This window comes from Zonotrichia albicollis, chromosome 16 (assembly GCF_047830755.1).
Source record: "Zonotrichia albicollis isolate bZonAlb1 chromosome 16, bZonAlb1.hap1, whole genome shotgun sequence".
Classification (NCBI taxonomy): Eukaryota; Metazoa; Chordata; class Aves; order Passeriformes; family Passerellidae; genus Zonotrichia; species Zonotrichia albicollis.
This window is the reverse complement of record NC_133834.1, coordinates 2432518-2451973: the sequence shown is the minus strand read 5'-3', so window position 1 is coordinate 2451973 and position 19456 is coordinate 2432518. Positions and strand designations below refer to the sequence as shown.

General features: G+C 44.1%; 1 protein-coding gene across 3 annotated transcripts in view; it reads right to left on the bottom strand.

The window, feature by feature from the left end:
• Positions 1 to 19355, bottom strand: part of TOM1L2 (target of myb1 like 2 membrane trafficking protein) — a 56339-nt gene extending 36984 nt beyond the window's left edge. For all 3 annotated transcript variants that reach the window (XM_074553089.1, XM_074553090.1, XM_074553091.1), the window contains exons 1-2: positions 19221 to 19355; positions 494 to 578 (exon numbers count right to left, since the gene is read on the bottom strand). In XM_074553089.1, the coding sequence (XP_074409190.1) occupies positions 494 to 578; positions 19221 to 19272 (137 nt within the window). In that variant the 5' untranslated portion in view covers positions 19273 to 19355. The remainder of the gene's footprint in view (positions 1 to 493; positions 579 to 19220) is intronic.
• Between the last annotated feature and the right edge of the window lie 101 nt (positions 19356 to 19456).

Below are 19456 nucleotides of genomic sequence, written 5' to 3'. Positions count from 1 at the left end.
AAAAAGTTTTTCATGCCAGCCCTCCCAAGCAGAGACTGACCATAGAAAATATCACAGAATCATTTGGGTTGGAAAGGCTCTCTTAGATCATTGAGTCCAACCATCAACTCAGCACTAAGCCCACCACTGTCCTACATCCCAAAATGCCACATCCACGTGTTTTTGAATGCTTCCAGGAATGGTGGTTCCACCCCTTCCCTGGGCAGCCTGACCACCCTTTCAGTGAAGAATTTTTTTTTATTACATCATCTAAATAAGTTGCTCTCCTGGCACAACTTGAGGCCATTTCTTCTCATCCTGAATCCTACAGGTATCCTCCATCATACAGTATTTTCTGAGAGCAGGAGAGGTCTAAGGAGCAGGAAAACCAAGCAAATTGCATTGAAACCATGAGTATCTGTCCCCAGCCTCACTGCACCTCCTCACATGCTGAGTACAACCAGAGGAAGATTGTGTTCAGGGACCTTTCCAAGTCTGCTGAAATGGCACATACCCTTCTTCTGTCTCGTTGATAATGTCACAGATCTCCATGTTAAGTGTCCAGTCTTCACTCTGCAAAGAGCCATCTGTGGCCTTTTCTGTAAAGTAAAGAAAAATAAATCTTTTCACATCTTCCTGATTAGGTCTATACCTCAATCCATCTTCAGTTACTCTGAGCTGAAACTATTCAGCAACAGACAGAAAAAAACAAATCCCTGCTGACAGTAAACAATGTCAATCCTTCCATCCTGGTTTTAGGGATCAGCATAGAGGTTTCCAGACAGAATCAATTATCCCTCCAGCCCACATAGATGGGCTGTTCTTCAAAGACTCCTGAATTCCTGAGAGAGTAGGAAAATGTCAGCTAATTCCAATTTAAACTCTTCAGATGCTGCACTGCTGGCAAGTTATGAGCTAGGAAAATATCCCCCCAAACCAGCATGACCTCCTCCCTGTTTCAGCAGATAATACCTCCACATGAATTGAGGGAGGAAAAACACCAACCTGGAGACAGAATTCAAGGAATTTCAGCATGAAATGACCCACCAGAACATGAAAACATTTAGCACATAACAGTACAGGTCATGATATCATGACATCTGTCCCATGCTATGTCCCTCTCCATGCTGGGCTCTGTACACACCTCCCAAGCTCTGCCTTCCTCCCAGACCTTCCCTCACTATTTTTGTGGCAGGTTAAGTCACTCTGGCATCACTCAATTCCCAGGGAAGGATGACCTATAGCACTGTGACAGTGGCAGATGCCAACTGCTGGCAGTTTAATTTATAGGTGTCTGCAGAAGTAGCATAACCATAACTTGCAGTAATCAGTTGACAAGAACTATTTCCTCCTTGGGATTTCCTCCTAAATCAATATAGTTCTGTCTAGCAGTGCCTGGAACATCCCTGGAATTTTTCACACTCCTCACTTGCAGTATTCAAATCCTATCTGCTACCCACACTCAGCAATGATGTCAAGTTGAACATAAAAGCCTGTCAGTAGAAAGATCTAAAAAGGGGACCTTTGAGCCAGGCATGACCTTCTCTAAATTACTCTGGGTTTTCCTACAGATCCCTGGCATTCAATGCTGGAAGGCAAACAGGGTAAGCAAACCCACTTTTAAACATTTCAAAGCAGAAACAAAACCACATCTTCTCCAACTCTCCTTCTGTCTCCATCTAACCCCAGTCTGTACCCCAGGACAGAGCAGATTTTGTTTGGACAAACCAGGCTCCAAGGACTTCACACTTCTCTTTTTGTTTACCAACAGTGGTTTTTTCCTATTAATATTTCCATCACTGTGACTGAGGATACAGATGCCCACAGGCCATAATTATGAGACATTGTTTGGAGAAAAACTGTGCCTGGGTAATTCAAATTTCAGTGACTTGTCTACCCCAAAATCATGGTTAAAGCAGCTCCACCAAGGACAGCAATTACAGAAGTTTGAGACAAACCAGACAGCTATGCAAAACCCCAGAAGAGAGAGCTGAACAGAAGGGAGAGGACACCACGGAAAAGGAAAATATTTGTTACAGACCTCACTTTTCATTCTGAGAAGCAGCACTGCAGTGTCTCATTGGGGAGGGAATTGAGGCTGAAAATCTCCCAGCTGGATCCTTTTCAGCCATCACCACCTCATGGTAAAATTCACTTTGGTCAATGAAAATTCTTTATGCTTGAGAGATGCACAGCTTCCATAATGTCCAATAAATACTGGACAGTTTACTGAGCATTTTTAATTTACTGCATTTACAGTGCAGGCAGAGCTGTTTAATGTTTTCTAGGATACAGGAATTTATCTTTGTGCAAAGCTACTTGTAAGAATCACTTCTGTTGGTTGCTTTGTGCTCTTACAGCCTACATAAGGTTTTATTGCTACAGAATGTGATCTGCCTTCACCTCCATATAATCCCTATCAGTTAGGAAAACATTTTATTCAACATTAGAAAAAACCCCTTAACATTCAGAGATAAAAATAAAAAACATCACTACATCTGATCTGCTAGAGAAGGCGATCCCCAGAGCTGCAAAGGATTTACAAGCCAAATGCTCCAAAATAAGAGATTGTGCCTTAAATAGAGAGTATTCCCTAAGCTGGGCACATCATTTGTTTCCTTAATCTTAAACTATATTAGGAAATTTGTGTGTTCTTGACAGTATTTGGCATCAGGCAGCAACTTAGCAATGTTCAGCCTCTCTGGTCTGCTATAACCACTTTTATATATGATCTTGGGAAATGCTGATGCTGCACAAAGTTGTGCTGGCATCCAATTCACTCGCTGGTCCTGTAAAACCCATGGAATTAAGGTTTATTTTGACAAAATGTGGATATGGCATCACTCCATGGGTAAAAAAAGTGATATTTTGAAGATATCAGAGTGAAAAGATGCTGCTGCAGCATTGTACAGAGGTTGGCACCAGAATGTTCATCTGTGGTCCCTGATAACCTTGGTCACATTCCCTTTTTGAGATATTCCAGGAAAAACAAAATCCCCTTTCTCCCAGAAAACTTGGTTACCACCTTTTTATTTTTGCATTTCTGCATACACAGCTGAGACTGTGTGGGTTTAAGACATAACAGTTGCCTTCTTGAGAAATAGTTCTTTTCCCCTTGGGTAATTTTTAATTCGAGTAAGAGTCAGAAGCTAATTTTAGTCTCTTCTTCAGCAACAGAGAGCACACGAGCACTTGTCATCTGGAGTTGTGTGTCCTTTGTAGGGTGTGTGACCCAGATTTGCTGCTGCAGAGCTCTCTCAGCTGTACAAAGGAGTTCACTGGCTGCAGAGAAGGTTTGGGTGGGATTTGCCTGAAGAGCTGCATTGTGCTGCGACGAACTGAAAGCCTGCAGAGCTCTTCTAGAACCAAAACACAGCCGGTTGTAATTCTGGATTTCTAGTGAAACAGCTCTGTCTGCACTCAGCTGTAGGAGAATCTCTACTCAACACAGCCAAAATGCAGGAAATTAAAAATACTCAATAACCTGTCCAGTATTTCATGGACTCTTTGGAAGGCTCCTCCTCACATAACATCCAGATACAGCTGACAAGATTAACCAGATTTTGGAAACTAACACAGAAGGAATGGCACACAGATGATACAAATCCCATTTGAAAGAGGAATCAGTTCATCAGCCTCTTCCACACCCATTAAAAGGCACCAGTTCATTCACACATGAACTCTGGAATGCGACCAAAGGACTCCAGGGTGCAGCAAGAAATGTAAAGAGGGAAGGTGATGAGGAGGAGTTTGCCTTAAACTACAACACAAACTCCTCAGTTCAATTGCATCACAGAAGGGCTGGCAGCTCCCAGCCCGGTGCCAAGGGCTCCTTGCACAGCTCCTGCCTCAGGAGCAGCTCTGATGAGCACTGGGATAATGCTGGGTTTGTGTCTCACACAGAGACATGATACCACCAGTGAGATTATCAGAAAGTCTCTCTCTGAAACAAGATGCTATCGGCTCCCACCACGTGTCCCAAATTAAAGCATCAATGTTCTGGTGGGAAGAAAGACAATCTGGCACTCCATGCCTGACACACAGCAGACCTTGGGCACTGCATATGCACACACAGCATCAGCCTATCTGTAGTCTGTAAGGAAAAGGGAGAAAAAATGGTGCTATTTTTTTCATTCACACCTTCCCTCTGAGATCCAGCTCTTGTGGCCGCATTTCCACGCTCTGCCAAACGGCAATATCAGCATTTCCCTGCTCACACTGAAATCCTGTATAATTTACAGCACCCTGAGGGTTCAGCAGTGTAAAGTTCCCAGCACAAACAGTCTCAGAGCACACACCCCCAGCCAAGCCTCTGCCCAAACAACCTGCTCCGACCTGAGATGTCACCACAAGGAAACCAGGACAGAAATTCCTGTACAATCACCTCATAATAAACAGGTTAAACGGGGCAGGGCAGCAATTACCTTCTAAATGCAGGAAGAAATCAGAACAACTTTTATCACCCATCCTGAAACCAAGGCAAAAGTGACCTCACAAACACAAACACTGGTTATCCTCAAGAAACTCCTCTCTGCTCTCTTCAATCCATACTACTGCTCCATGTGCATGTTTTAACAGCTGAGATTGGAATTCTGACTGCTGGAAGCACTGAGAGCAGCTATTCCAGCCTGAATGATGACAGGACCAGGGTAAAAACCTCTCCAAAAGTCCATCTATAAGTACCAGTAAGTCTTTATGGTGCTGTAGAATGGTTTGGGAGAAAAGGCAAAAGGGAAAGTTAAATGTGGCACTTGCTAGAAATAACATTAAATAGAAACAGCACAACTGCAGTTTTCTGTCTGAATATGAGAATCTCATGAATGAACAGATCTTTGTGTTCAGAGAACTCACAGTTTTCTCTCTTGGGTCTTCTCCAGATGTTGCTTCAGAGACTCTCAATTCATACGTTTGGGGTGAACTCCACACACAAAATCACCCTCTATTTATGCAAGAAACATGCACACCAGTGCATTGTGTTAGAGAGATCCAAACCCAAGAAAGCTCCAAGTCCAAACTTCTCCCCTTCCCTCCAACAGTGTTTGGTGTTCAAATAGCACAAAACATCTTAGGGTTTGTGGTTGTTTTTTCTTTTTTGCTTGCAAGTTCATAAGATTGCACATCTTAGATCTTTGTCTTGTCTCTTAACAGTCCACCTGCCTACCAGCTGTGCTCCACCACTGAAATTAGCAAATCAAATAGCCAGATATGTTATATTTCACTCTGCATAATAAGGATCAGAAGGAGCCACAGTGCCAGCAGGTTTTTGCTTCCAACCTGCTGGTTCCCCTCCCTTCAATGCAGTGTTGCTCTCCCAGAAGCAAGGGGCATATTCTGAGGAAAAAAGCAAAATGCTTTTACAGACCAGGCTTCCAGGAAAATAGCAAGAATTTTGCAAGGCAATGCAAAGCAGACAAGATTGCTCAAATGAATGGGACAATGACATCTCTGAGCTGCAGCCTATAGTTTCACACTTTAAAGCACCATTACATTTTGTGGCTGCAGTTGTGTCTCTTGGATTCAGTAATCAATGACCCCCACAGCACCATCAATAAGATCCAGGGAAAGACCATACAGAGGCCATGGAAACATATTTCAGCTGTCCAAGCAAAATGAAGATAAGACCAAAGACCCCCAGCACTCAAAAAGCTGCTGAGTTCAAGGCATTTCACTTGGGAGACAGAAACACACTCAAATAACACACTTGGATACTCCTGGACCCAACAGTCTATTCTTGTTTCTCTGTATTTGCTTTTAAAAAGACAGTCACGGCCACTTAGACATTATGGTAACCAACAGGAGGATTGTTCCTTTTTATCAAAACGCTCCTATTAAAATATAAATGTGACTCATTCAAAATTCAAGATCAAAACTCAACTCTGGAGTGACTTACTCACAAAACCCTGCCAGCTTCTTTGTTAGAGCACACAGCTCCAAGAGCAGTTTTCAATTAGCCACCTCACTGCTCCAAGTCCTTTTTCTACATTCCTTATTTCACACTGCTCTGAAAATGCTGAGCTTCACACTTCCAAGGAAAAAGGCAGTCAGCTAGAACAAACGGGCTCAATCTGAACGGCAAAGCACTACAGAAAACGTGATTTGGGTTGGACTGCTGCAGCACCGGCCACCACTCGTCATGACCACTGTGATTTTGCACTTGGTTTTCAGCTATGCTCACGCTAAAACTCTTTGGGATCAAATCATTTATCTTCCGTTCATTGTTTTGCCAAAGTTTCTGGTGCTGAATAAATGAATAGTTGGTAATGGCTGCAGAGTCTATGTTAAAATAAAATAAAGAGACTGTGTGGACAGGCACACGTGCAATCCTAAAGAGTATTTAGCTCGAGTGCTGTTGGAAGGCACAGCAGTAAACTGGGAACTGTCATTTTCTCCAATTAACTTTCAGGTTTTCTTCTTTTTGAAGGTGCCACCCAAATGCCAAACTTCCTCCAACCTGCTTTCCACATCACACGTACCTGCAATCATGAATATATAGCACATAATTACTGTGCCTTCTTAAGGAGCTCATGGTACTCACAGTCATGCTACAACATTCTCGTGATTTAGATATGCTGCAGAAAAAAACATCACCCACAAATTCAGCCTCTCAGGTGCAGGAAACTCCAGGTGATTAACTGAGCAAAGCTGCACTGCAGGGTCAGAAGCAGAGCAAGGTGAATGGATTAATATATATTAAACAAATATTAAACAAATATTAACATCTGTACAACAAAGATGGCTTTTCTTTCATACTCAGATCAGAGCCTCACCTGAACAAAAAGAAAACCAAAACAGAAAGGCTTATGATAATATGAGAGCAGGCAAGGGAACATATCAGCATGGCTCACTTAGTTTATCTCATCTCAAAGGTCATGATACATTTGCAGGGTGTAAAACCAGTCAGACCTTTCCATCTGCAATTGTATTGCACAAGAAAGGCCTGGCAGGACAACCTGGTCCAGGCAGCTTCTGTGCTCAGATGTCTCTCATCTCAGGCATAAATGGTAGTTTAGTCACAGTCCTTAAAAGCATTTGGAAGCTGGATCCCAAGCAGAACGGTGTGTTTCTATACAATAAAGACTTTTGTTATGAATCTTCTCCCTGAAGTTCCCCCATCAGCAGAAATTGTTGCTGCTGACAGCAAACTCCACTGAATGACATGTGTATGTGAGTTGCTCTCTTCCAAAACAGATGGCAGAGAGACACTACTGCTTCTTTAAAACACAGTGAAATCCATCTGACTTCTCCATTCCACACAGCTTCAGAAACAAAGCACAGAAAGCCACCTTCCCCCCATGCCCTGACACTCATCAGAGCTCACATGCTGACCCATGTACTGTAAATAGCCGTCCTTCACAGCGAGGTCACACACAAGCAGCTCCCAGCTCACCGAGCCATTTGCATCATTCAGAGGCACTTTTCCCCAAAATTCAGCCTTCACTGCACGTTTCCTCATCTCTTTGAGCAGTGACCTTGGGTAGATTCCCACCTTGCTGCCAACCCACGATTTTCAGATGATGGTGCTGCTTTCTGATTGACAAACAGGGCCCTGCTCGCGTCAGGAATCGATACATCCAAGCCTTCAATCAGAAATGTCAAAGCAGTTTTCAAATCTGCACCCTGTAATAATGGATTTGAATGGATTTGAATGGGGAGGTTTGATTTACAGTAGGGGAGTACAAATCAATGCTCCTTTATGACATGTCACATCTCGTGACAGTGTCCCCTGTCCCGCTGTGTCGGGGGATGATGACTTGCCTCTTCACAGACATCTGTGATCTATTAGGCAACAACACTTCCAGCAGTTTAATATCATCCCACTCCGAGTGTCCATCTTTCTTCTCGGGATGAGAGGCATGAAAGCATAAATTAAAATCTCCTGGGTGATGAAATGGTCTCCTTCAGATTTGCCTTTTCTAAATTTAACTGCGATGTGTCCGTACAATTCTGTGTGGGAGGATTTATCAGCACAGTGTGGTTTTAGCAGGTCAGTGCATCAGGATGGGGACCCAAATCTCCTCTTCCTTTGAGCACTGTCCAGCAGCCAATGTTTTACAACAAGATCATCAATATTTAGTCATTTCCATAGCCAGAACTTAGATTGTAGCACACCACTTGCCAAAGTTTTCACCCTGTTTTAGTTCCTGGAATTTGGATGGTAGGAGGGGCCACCTCATTCCTTAACTTGGGCTACCAGCTCCTTAACTGGGAATCTCAGGTATTAAAGCACTGACACACAGTTTTGGCTCTCTGAAAAACCTCAAAAACAAACAAAGAAGCTGAAAATATCATCATTTTCCAAACACCCATTAGTAGCTGAGAACTACTCATATAGACAATCCCAATAACCCAAAACCAGTGACTACATTCATTTTTCCTAATCCCAAAAAAACCAACTGCTAAAAAAAAAAAAAAAAAAGCAGATTCCATTCATTTTATCAGCCTTAACTTATGAATCTCAGAGAAAGTAGGAAAAGCAGGCAGAGAGGTATCACAATTCCATATCCCAGCAGCACAACGTGCTGTAATCACCATCAAGAGTAAGGAGGTGTCCTGATCTGTGACTACCTGCCCCATTCAGGACTTCAACAGCATCCAGTAATTACAGGTGAGCCCAAAAAAATGACTTTATGAAAAGTTATGGATGATCAGTGTGTCAGTGAGCTATATTTGAAATCTATCAGCTCTTGATGGCCAATTTTGTACTACATGAGTAAAGCAAGTTCTAATAACTCACTTGGGACTTCACTCCAGTACTTACAAGCTACGTGCTTTTCATATTCATAAAACAAAACTAATTGCCTTTCATGGATGAAATGTTCTAAGAATTTTTAATCCATGTCAGCTACAAACTCTAAAAATCCATCCCCATATATTTCAGAATCCCCCTCCCACCTGCTCACTTGTAACATGTTTGCTGCAAACAAACTATGAGGCAGAAAGATTCATCACGCTCCTACATTAGAATTATTTGTCTTATTTTTTACAGGTAACTCCTAAAATCAGTTACCCACATTTTCACATGCTTAAAATAAAATGAAAATATTATTGAGGGGAAAAAAAGGGCAAAATCTCCATTTCTACAAGAAGTCAGTTACAAGAACAGGTTTACTCCTTTGCCTCAGAATGCTACATGGGATTTTTAAGCAAGTGTTCACACGTGGTAATTAAAATGTGTTACAAGTGAAATGAAACAACTCCTGCAGTAACTGCTCCACGTGCAGGTTCCCACCCCCAGCTCTCCTACAACCAGGAAGGTGAGAGCTGCATCCTCTGGAAAACCCCAATTATCCCACACATAGAGAGGAGTCTGCAGCTTTTCAGAGTTGATGGGTTGTGCTTTCTAGTGTGAAGGCTTCAGTTTGTATTTCAGTTTTTCATCCTTCCCTTGTATTGCTCTACAGAACAACAGCCTGTGCAAGAGGCAGCAAGCTCCAACCCCATCCCAATTCTCCAAAATCTCCACAGCTTGAGGATCGGCATCTGGAATATCTGGAATACTCCAAGTGTTTTCACTATGGGAGGAGGGAAGAGCTGGCTCCTCTTCCACCAGGTGACAGGAATTGCTTTTGCCATGCTGTGGCCACTGGAAGGCTCCATGCCAGCTGCCCATCCTGCTCGCTGTGCCTGCAGAAGCTGAGCAGATAAACACTCCCAAGCAATCTCCTCAGGAAACCCGAGTGCAAATCAGGCAACGGCAATAACAAGACACGTATGTGCAATCCCATCTTGGGGGCTGAGAAATGTGGATTTCTTGGTCTCTAATAACCCTACTAAAAATTCTGTTCCATTTTTACAGCCCTGCTTTCTCATGTGCCACTGCTGTAGATAAGCCTGAAAAAGACTGATAAATAGAAAATGTAAATACCAGAAGTTTAGGTCAAGTATGCAAATGCCTATTTCTGAGACTGTCATTTTAATTTTCCCTTAAGTTCCCATTCAGCAACTTGTGCTATCTAGGCACACAACTTTGTAAATTCTCCAGGTCAGGAGCTGTCCCAATCCATTTCATGTTCCACTGCAATTGCCTCTATTACATCACACCATTAGTGTGGCAAAATTAATAAAAATGCAAATGTATCAGGGGACTGCAGCATAATTTTGGAAAATAACTCCACTGGTTTAACTGTTTTGGACAGTTAAAATTCTAACTAGAACACAAATTTTGAGCAAGGCTTACCAACATGTTGGCTTATTTTACTTGTGCAGCAGGGAAGCAAACCCCAGCAATGAAACAGCTGATCTGGTGCAGGGTATGGATGGGAGGGTAACCTTCCCAATGGGAACACATGCAATATTTTGGAACTGCAGAGAACCAGCTCCTCCTGCTTGGCAAAGCCATCAGCAGTCTGTCCTGTCCACTGTGACCAGCTCTGACCAAGGTCAGCCTCTCCTGGGCATCCCCTTCTGTTTCTGGGTGAATTCTGCACTTCCTTTGGGTTTCATGCTCATGCACAGTGTGCACATCCTTCCCCTGAGCCAGCGGCAGCTCCCTAAGCAACCAACAACTGGGAAATAAATGCTCAACCAACAACTGGGAAATAAATGCTCAACCAACAACTGGGAAATGCTCAACCAACAACTGGGAAATAAATGCCCAACCAACAACTGGGAAATGCTCAACCAACAACTGGGAAATGCTGCCTCCAAAGAAAGGAGCCTTCAGAGGGGCAAAGGCTGAGCCAGGCTGCCCCAGCTCCCTCCTGGTGATCACCACAGCCAGGAGAAGACTCTGCATCCAAACTGAGCTTTGCTTTAAGGAATGCCACACGTGAAATACCTCATTACCCACAGCAAGACTCCAGGCCAATACCCATTAAGGAAGCTGGTAGGAAAAAGGGGATTTTCTACTCGTTGGCTATGCCAAGTCGTTGGCAGGGATGGGGATTTAAAAGGCAGTTTTAATTATAGTAGGTAAAACCCACAGATGATCAAGCTGCAGTGTCAGAAAACCATCAGAACTGAACACTGACCCATTTGGGTTGTTTGCTGAACTTTAATCACTTTCCAAGTCTGACAGCTGCTCAAACTTAATTGCTCATTACACTTGTAAATAAAAACTGATCTCACTCTCTGATTAGCCAACCATCTTATAGTTGCCATAACAACTCCTTGTCTAATAAGTGATTTCAGATTTACCATTATTTGTACTAGCAGAAAATTTCACAAAGGTCTGAGTTCGCTCTTTTCAGCAAAAATACCCTTCTAATTAAAACCACAGAAAATCAGCAGAGAAAGGGCAGCTCAAAGATAATGAAAAAATCCAAGCTATTTACTACAACAGCTTAAATGTGAGCTCAGGATAACACAAATCCAAATACATCCAGCACAACATCTACATCCCACTATCAATCTTATTATCATACCTATATCCCATAACAACTGCTCAGGAAAATACCAAACAGAATTCAGGAAATAACTCAGGTCACAGCGTGGAGATGGATTTCAAAACTCACTCCAGATGAAATATTCCAATAAAATTTGCATATTTTCTCTCCTAATCCTTAAATTAGGAACCAATTAAACTGAGGAAATTCCTTAACACTCTGTTAACTGATCAGAGAGCTTTTTGGTGAAAACTGAGGAGTTAAGATCCTCAACAAATTATGTAAAAAGGGGGAAAGTGTTGAGCCCAACAGATTGCAGGTTTTGGAGGAAAAGCTACAACAAAATATCTCATCTCTGGACCATCCCAGTCAAAACCTTAGGCAGGACTTCTTGGACAAAACTTCATTATTTACTAATTAAAGCCCTGCAGATGTTCTTTAAAAATTATCTGTACTTCAGTAAGTATTTGGTCACCAAAGCTTAAGGAAAATGCTTCTACTTAATATACAGATATATTTATTAGTCTCAGAAGACAAAGCTATGAAATTTCACTCAGAATGTGATAAAACTTTCCAAAATTTGCTGGCAAAGCTGCTGAAGCTTGCAATTTATTTAATATGCTCAAGGTAGCCTTTTGTGTTTATGGGCAAAGAAAGGCAAGGTAAAATAAATGCAGAAAGCTGTAATTGAGACAAAATAAAAGTTTTTTAAAAAAATGGTCAGGAAATACCAGATTTTTAAAAGGGACTTTCTGCAGTTATTAAGCTAGGCAAAAAATGGGAAATTTTTTTGTTATTTGGTTCAAATAGGAAACCAGACATATTTCTTGCAGTAAAAAAAAAAAAAAAAGAGGATGCAACACGTTCAAGTTAACATCTTCAACATTCCTGACCACATTTGGGATGCAGCGAAGTCTTTCCTGCCTTAAGAACACAAAACCAATGCTCTGAAAAATTCTTGGTATTCAAACACAGTTTAAACAGCTCACAACACAAATCTGTGCCTTCACTTTGTGTATGTTCTCTTTGATCTGAATCTGAAAAAATAATTTCTTCCCCAGCTAATTTAACCCAGAAGGTTTCTGAGGAGCAGCTGAGGAACAGGCTGCCCGACTCTCAAGGAATAAGCAGGCTACAAGGTAAACAACTTTTTCAACAGGTTTCTTCTGAGAATTTCCTCATTTCTGAGTCTCCTGATGCTCCCTGAGACCACACTGAGATACAGGAGCATGGGTAAATAGTCCATACACAGCCACGCCACGAATTGCTCAAACACAGACAGGCCATGGATTTTTTTCATCCTTAATCCTTGATTTTGAAATGAGTTACTGCATTGTAGAGCCCACCTTATAATTCTGGCAGGTAGGGAACAATTGTGGGGTGTATATTTAAATTTAAAGGCAATGCTGCCAGTAATGGACTGGTTGGATTTATTTGCATCTCCCCTTCCCAAGAGTGGGAAATGTTACCCACAGCTGGAAGATCTGACCCCTGGGTTGTAGAAAAACATGAAAGGAGCTGCTCCTAAGGGAAGAGAGAGAGAGACCCAGCCCTAGCAGAGCTTTTACACCAGTACCTTTTGTGCTGAAGAATCATCCATTTTCAAAGAGCCTTTTGCCACTGGCAGTAACTGAAATGATGGGGCAGAACCATCAACAGAATAACTACACAAAATACAGAAGATAAAGCTTATCTATCCTTGGGAGGATTTTTATGCTCAGCAACAAGTTTCTTTTACATAGAAAACTAGGAATTCCACAGGCAGATGTAAATGAGAAGGAGGAAAACCAGTTCTGGATGATCTGTGCTGTGTTTCGCAGGCTTTTGGGTCATTTCCTCACTTCTCAGGGCTCCCAAAATGTCCTTTCTCCCTGTGCTCTTCAAACATTGATTCTCTTATCCCTACCCATTGTATACAGATTTTAAACCCAACAAAGAGGATGAAATTACTTTTTGCCAAGCAGGAAAACCCCAGATGAGGCAGGAGGTTGCCAAGCCAGCCCTGCAGGTATCAGGCAGCACTTTCCCATGGAAGGATCATCTCACCAAAATTCTACAAGGGCTGCTGTTGTCCCTCCTCTGATCACTGACACTGAGAATACCACAAATGCCTTCAACACCTTCAAAAATTGCTCATTAAAAACTCAACATCGTTTATGAAATCACAGGAAGGTCTGCCTGCCTTCAGACTGTTCCTCACTAAGGAAAACACAGAGTGCTTTTTTAGAGGAAAATTGTTTTGGATGAAATATTACATCAGCTGGAAGGGTTTGTGGGGATTTTCTGTGGGTTTTAGGCAAGCATATTTTAAATATGCAGTTTAAAAAATCTGCTGAGTTCATGAAGAGAGCAGCACCAAACTGGGAACAAGCTGTCCTCACTCTCATCTATAGATGGCTATTAGAAGCATATGGAATATACATTTAAGTGTACCAGGCTGAAAGAGATAAAACAGCATTACCCAAAAATACATGTTATAATACCTTCATGAACTACAATCTGCTTTTGTGCCTATAAAATAAATCCAGTCTTAGTAACCCAGTATTAAATGGCATTACACTAATTAGCCAGCCTCACACGTGTACGTAGTTTCTCCAAGTTGCCAGACTCATGACTCAGTATTTATTTGCTCCTTTAAAGAGCAAAGATATCCATTTTCCTATTTCATGGAGATTTTCCTTCCAACATAATCCATTGTCATGAAGTGAAAGCAGATCCAAATAATCTTATAAAACTCAAAGCACTTTATCAGGCTCTTTTTGCAGGACAAGCACAATTCTGAATGAGCAGTGGGGGGCTGGATTTCTAAAAAGTGACCAGGAGTACCTAGAAAAGTGCTTCAGCTCTGAGGAGAGAACTTCTTGTGCCCTTTTCACTGCAGGCAAAGGCAAAATTCATCTGTTTGATACAGCAAGAAAGTTACTGCCACCTTGTAGGGAGAAAAGCTTCCCTTAGAATAAGGGACAATGGTTGTGGGTAAATGCAAAGGAATTTTTATTTCATTATAAGGCAATGAATGATGAGGGAGAAGATTCAGAGCCCAACAGCACACTGCAAAAATGATATTTTACATGGACCACATCCAAGGATTGTAGTGTACACTTTACTGATTTCTAGCATTGGGGAAAGGCTTATCTATTAAAAAAAATATTTCACAGCACAGCAAAGTAGTAAGTTTACTCTGAAGGGAACTTAGGGAAATTGTGGACAAGAAAGCCTGGATTAATGCCTCCCACAGGACTACCAAGGGCTGCTGCCTCTAATGCATTTCTCTGCTCCTACATGTAGTCATCAACTCATTTATTTAGGAACTGTTTTTATTCTAAGAATCATAAAAATCTTAGAGATATAAGAAACCTGAAGAAAAGGCTCAAGTGCTTCTTATGGAAGGGAAAATAAAAGGTGTTTTAAACCCCTTGAAGCACTTTCCCATTAAAAAGGAAAAAAAATAAAAGAAAAAAAGGGAGGGGGGGAACAAAACAGCAGCTCTGAAAACAGCCTGTATCCAACCATATATATTATCAATTTAACAGCCTTGAATGGAAACTGCAAGTGCTTTGATAAAAATCAATTGAAAAGCTGTCTGCCTCACTGTTGCTTCAATAAAGTGCCTCTGTATCTTTTGCTGAAACCTTGTTTTTGTAGCCTCCTTAAATCACCACACTGTTTCTCCTCCAAAAACAGACTCCAAGTGCCCTGACCAGCACTGTGCATTGAAACTTCCCTTCTGCAGCAGGGATCAGGGTGTAAACCAGCACTCCCAGCACACAGGACAGCTTCATTTCTACATTGTTAAATGCAGAAATTGTTCATTTCTTCATTGTTAAATGCAGAAATTGTTCTTCATTTCTACGCTGTTAAATGGAGAAATCGTTCTTCATTGTTAAAAATTAACTTTCAAGTCTCGCTGCTCTTCATTCAGGTGCTGAACTTCACTCCCCGAGGCCTCTGGCTCTGGCTCAGGAGGATTTGGGGCAGCAGTGAGGAGAGCTGAGTCCAGCAGCACTCACAGCCCTGACCAGGACTGAGCCTGTGAGGAGCCATTTCACCCCTCAGTGCCCCAGCTCAGCCCTCTGCACCTGCACCAGGGGCAGCAGCAAGGTTTGCTTTGGATTCAAACAAAGAAGCACTTTCCTGAAGCCTTTGCAAAGTCTCCAGAGTAAAACAAACAAAAAACCCCTAAACCAGGCTTCCCTGTGTCCTCCCATGTAAGCCAAATGGCCACTATCAAACAAGCAGAATGGCCAAAAAAGAGGCACCAGCACTTCATATTCTTGTAATTCAATCAGCTTTAATCATCAAAGGTGCTTTCACTAACCTGCAGCGAGGGCATTTGTTCTAATAACCTTGAATAGAGTGGTGACACTTTAAAGATGGCTCCACTGAACAAAGAAAGATAAAAAAGCAATTTATGGCAGGAGGGTGAATCTCAAGGCAAATTCCCACTACTGTAAATTGCAGCTTTTTCTCCAGGCCAATCCCTCTCCACACAGCAAGGACTCTGTCAGAGCTGCTTTGCTGCACATCCTCCTGCTCTTCTGCTCCTCACTGCTCATGATATTCCTCAGGATGGTATTTGCAGTGGTGATTGGAAAAAATAAACAGTTCAGTCACAAGAACTGGGCCAGCACCCAATGGCACAAAGGACCTTGTCAGCCTCGATGTACTTGGCAGCCCATGAAACCCATGGCACCCAATCCCAGCCTCTAGACTCTCACCAGCCTTCACAACAACCTTCTGAAAAACACCTCACAAAACCTTTGGGAAGTGATGGATTCTGCTGCAAAATCCTGGGTGAGATTTTTGGTTTATATGTCAAATGATGCTATAAGCTCCCTTCATAGCAACCTCCAGGTAAAAAGAAATATGGAATGAAAATGGGGTTTTTTTGAGTTCAGGAATCTCTCAGGTACAGCTGCCTGCCTTCCACACAGCCCCACCAAAACCCAACCACTCTTCTCAGGAGAGGCCTTTGCTGGAGACAAAGCTGAGTGTCCACAGGTCCACCAAAGCATTACAGCAAAATCAGGTGAGGTTTGTAATTAGCAGCCATGGTGGTGGTTATGTTGTTTCTGCTATGTCACCACTGGGAATTGAATAGAGGGTTCCATAAAATCAGTCCAAAAGTCAGGTAGGTTTCAGCCATGAGGAACCTGGCTGCCATTTCAACTGGCACTTCAGATGCAGGAGACTCTATCCATCTCCATTACAAATCCTCTGAGCTCATCCCAGCATTACTTTCCCACATTAAGCAAAAGAGTTAACATAAAAAGCCTGCCTAGCTTCAGACATTATCCAGATAAAGAGGAGAAAAGAGAAAATCCCTTGTATTACCTCTCTCAGCTCTCCCCAAACCTTTTCTGACATCTTTGTTCTTTCAGACCTGGCATTTATCTGCAGATATTATAGAGCCCTAATTAAATCTTCTCCTGAACCTCTGCTACTTCCTGGCAGAGAGCACACATTCTTGGTGTGCTGATGGACCTACAGGATTTTCTGCACTCCTCCCTTATGGTGAGTGTTAGGCCTTGCTTGGAAACATCACAACTGTGTACAACACAATATGTTTCAACAAAAATACAAAATTATTCCATTGCTTTCAAAGAATGAAGAGAAGCATAAGTGAAAATTATATTCCACAAGCTCATTGGAAAAACAAACTGTGGAAGCACTGGGCAAATAGCAGTGTCTGAGAACAAGGCATGCTTTTGTTTTACTGCTGTCTCAGAAAGGGATAACTGGCAGCGACAGGAGAAGCAGAAAAATTTGTCTTCCAAAATAAAATCTGCAGTTATCTCTACCCCCTGGGAGTTAAAGGAAAACATTCTGAAAGTGCAGCTGAATTTTGCATTAAGGGAAGCTGCACACCTCACCTTATCTGATGGAAGCAGCTCAGTGTTCAAAGCCTCCAAGCTGGCAATGAGCAGGGGGATGTGAGAGCTGTGAAATCCTCTAACTCTGGGCTTCAACAGGCAGAAGGCTAAAAAAGCAGCTTTTACCCTCCCTCCCTGCCCCCAACAATCCTTCAGTTCCTTCAAACTGATGCTAAGAGAAGCTGCCAATGAAGAGGAGAAATTGGTGCCTTCCCTCCCCAGGCTGAGGCCTGGCCCAGCTGGCCAAACACAACAAAGCCTCTAAAATCACCTTTCTCTTTCTCTGTTCTCCTTATTCTCCTCTGATCCCCAGCACTGCTCTCCCTCAGCAGAAGAAGCAAACAGCCCAGATGGCAGAGGATAAACAGCAAGTTGTGCATATGCTCCATAGAGCCTGAAAAGAGAGCCCAGCACAGCGTGAGACTCACCCAGGCAAGGCCCCCTGACCTCAGCCAGGGCTGGCCCTGCACGTGGGCACGAGGAAAGGACCAGAAAAGAGGTTTGAGGCCACCAGCTGATACTCTGCAAAGTTTTCTCCACTGTGGTTTTCAAAGACTTCCATCATTCCACAAATCAATGGAGAACAGCTCTAGGTTAGAGTATGCACAGAAGCACAGAATGCTTTGGGTGGCAAGGGACAGTAAAGATCATCTCATTCCACCCTGCCATGGGCAGGGACACCTTCCCCTATCCCAGGCTGCTCCAAACCCTGTCCAGCCTGGCCTGGGACAGTCCCAGGGATGGGGCAGCCACAGCTTCCATGGGAAACCTGTGCTAGGGCCTCCCCACCCTCACAGAGAAAGATTTCTTCCCAATATTCCATCCATCCCCACTCTCTTGTCAGTTTGAGCCATTCTCCCTTGTCCTGTCACTCCAGACCTTCTCTCTCCATCTTTCCTGCAGGTTCCCTTCAGATTTGGGAAGGCCACAATGAGGTCACCCCAAGGCTTCTCTTTTCCAGGCTGAACAATCCCAATTCTCCCAGCCTTCCCTGGCAGCAGCCATGCTCCACTGAGCATCACCTTGGCTTTGGGACTGCCTGCCCTCCTGCACTGCAGGAACCTGAGCCAGCTTCTTCCTTCCCACTGCAATGTCACACATCTTAAATTTCTTCAGGGCCCAACAGAGGAAAGCAGGAGGCACTGAGAGCCCACCCAGCTGAGGTGAGAACTCAGAGTCACCAAACTCTGCACGAGTGATGCTCAAGCTTTCTCCTTCCTCTTCTTTGCCCCAGCCATGGCAACCCAAACCAAAACATGGTAGCCAGGAAAGAACACATCTGTGGGAGGGACGGAGCAGCCACAGCAGCCCAGGGAGGCCTTGGCTGGCCAGGCAGGGAAAGCTGGCTCAGAATAATCATTACCAGAACCACAATTCAGCCTCCAGGCTGGAAAACGAGCACTCGTTTGTGTCTCCAGACCACATCACCCCCCTGCCCACTCAGAGGCACAGGGAGGGTTCAGTACTTGGGGAAAGAGTGGCTCAATGACTGGGTGGTCCATCAACTTCAGGAAAAGGAGATGAGGGATGCAACAACTTTCCTGCATCCGTCTCGACGTGGAGTCAGTATCTTCTCATAGACAGCAGCCTGGTCCCCAGAGTTTCTCTGCCCTCTGATCTCTCCACACCCCCCATTAACCCCAGAGTTCCTCACGGAGGCCTCCAGCCCTGCCCAGACGCCTTCCAGCCCCTCCAAGCCCCCGGAACCCCGGCAATCCCTGTTCCTGAGAGACCTCCCCACACCTCCAGAGCCCCCAGAGCTCTCCCACCACCCCCAGCCCCGCCATCAGCCCGCACTGACCCCCACAACCCCCCAACACCTCCCCTAAAGCCCAGAGCCCCTTACCAAGCCCGGATCTCCCCCATGGGCTCTCACAGACTCTGCCCCCACCGCTCCCACAGCCCCTCACGGACCCCCAGGGCCGCCCCAGCCCCTCAGCGACCCCCAGAGCCCCCCGCTGCCTCCAGCCCCGCCCGCCGGCCGCAGCCCCCGCGGTGTCCCCGGGCTCCCCCGGGCCCCTCCGCGCTCCCCAGGCCGCCGTACCGAGGCTCTGCCCCACCGGGGTGCTGAACGGGTTCCCCAGCAGAAACTCCATCTTGGGATGACAACAAACAGCGGCCCAGCGCCCACCCCTCCCGCACCGCGCCCTGACCGACAGCGGCGCGCACCAACCACAGCGCGCTCTGGCAGCTGAGTCCCGCCTCCCTGCGTTCAATTGGACAGCCGCAGGACGCGCGGCAAAACCATTGGTTAAAGAGCGTGTCCATCACTGTCAAGAG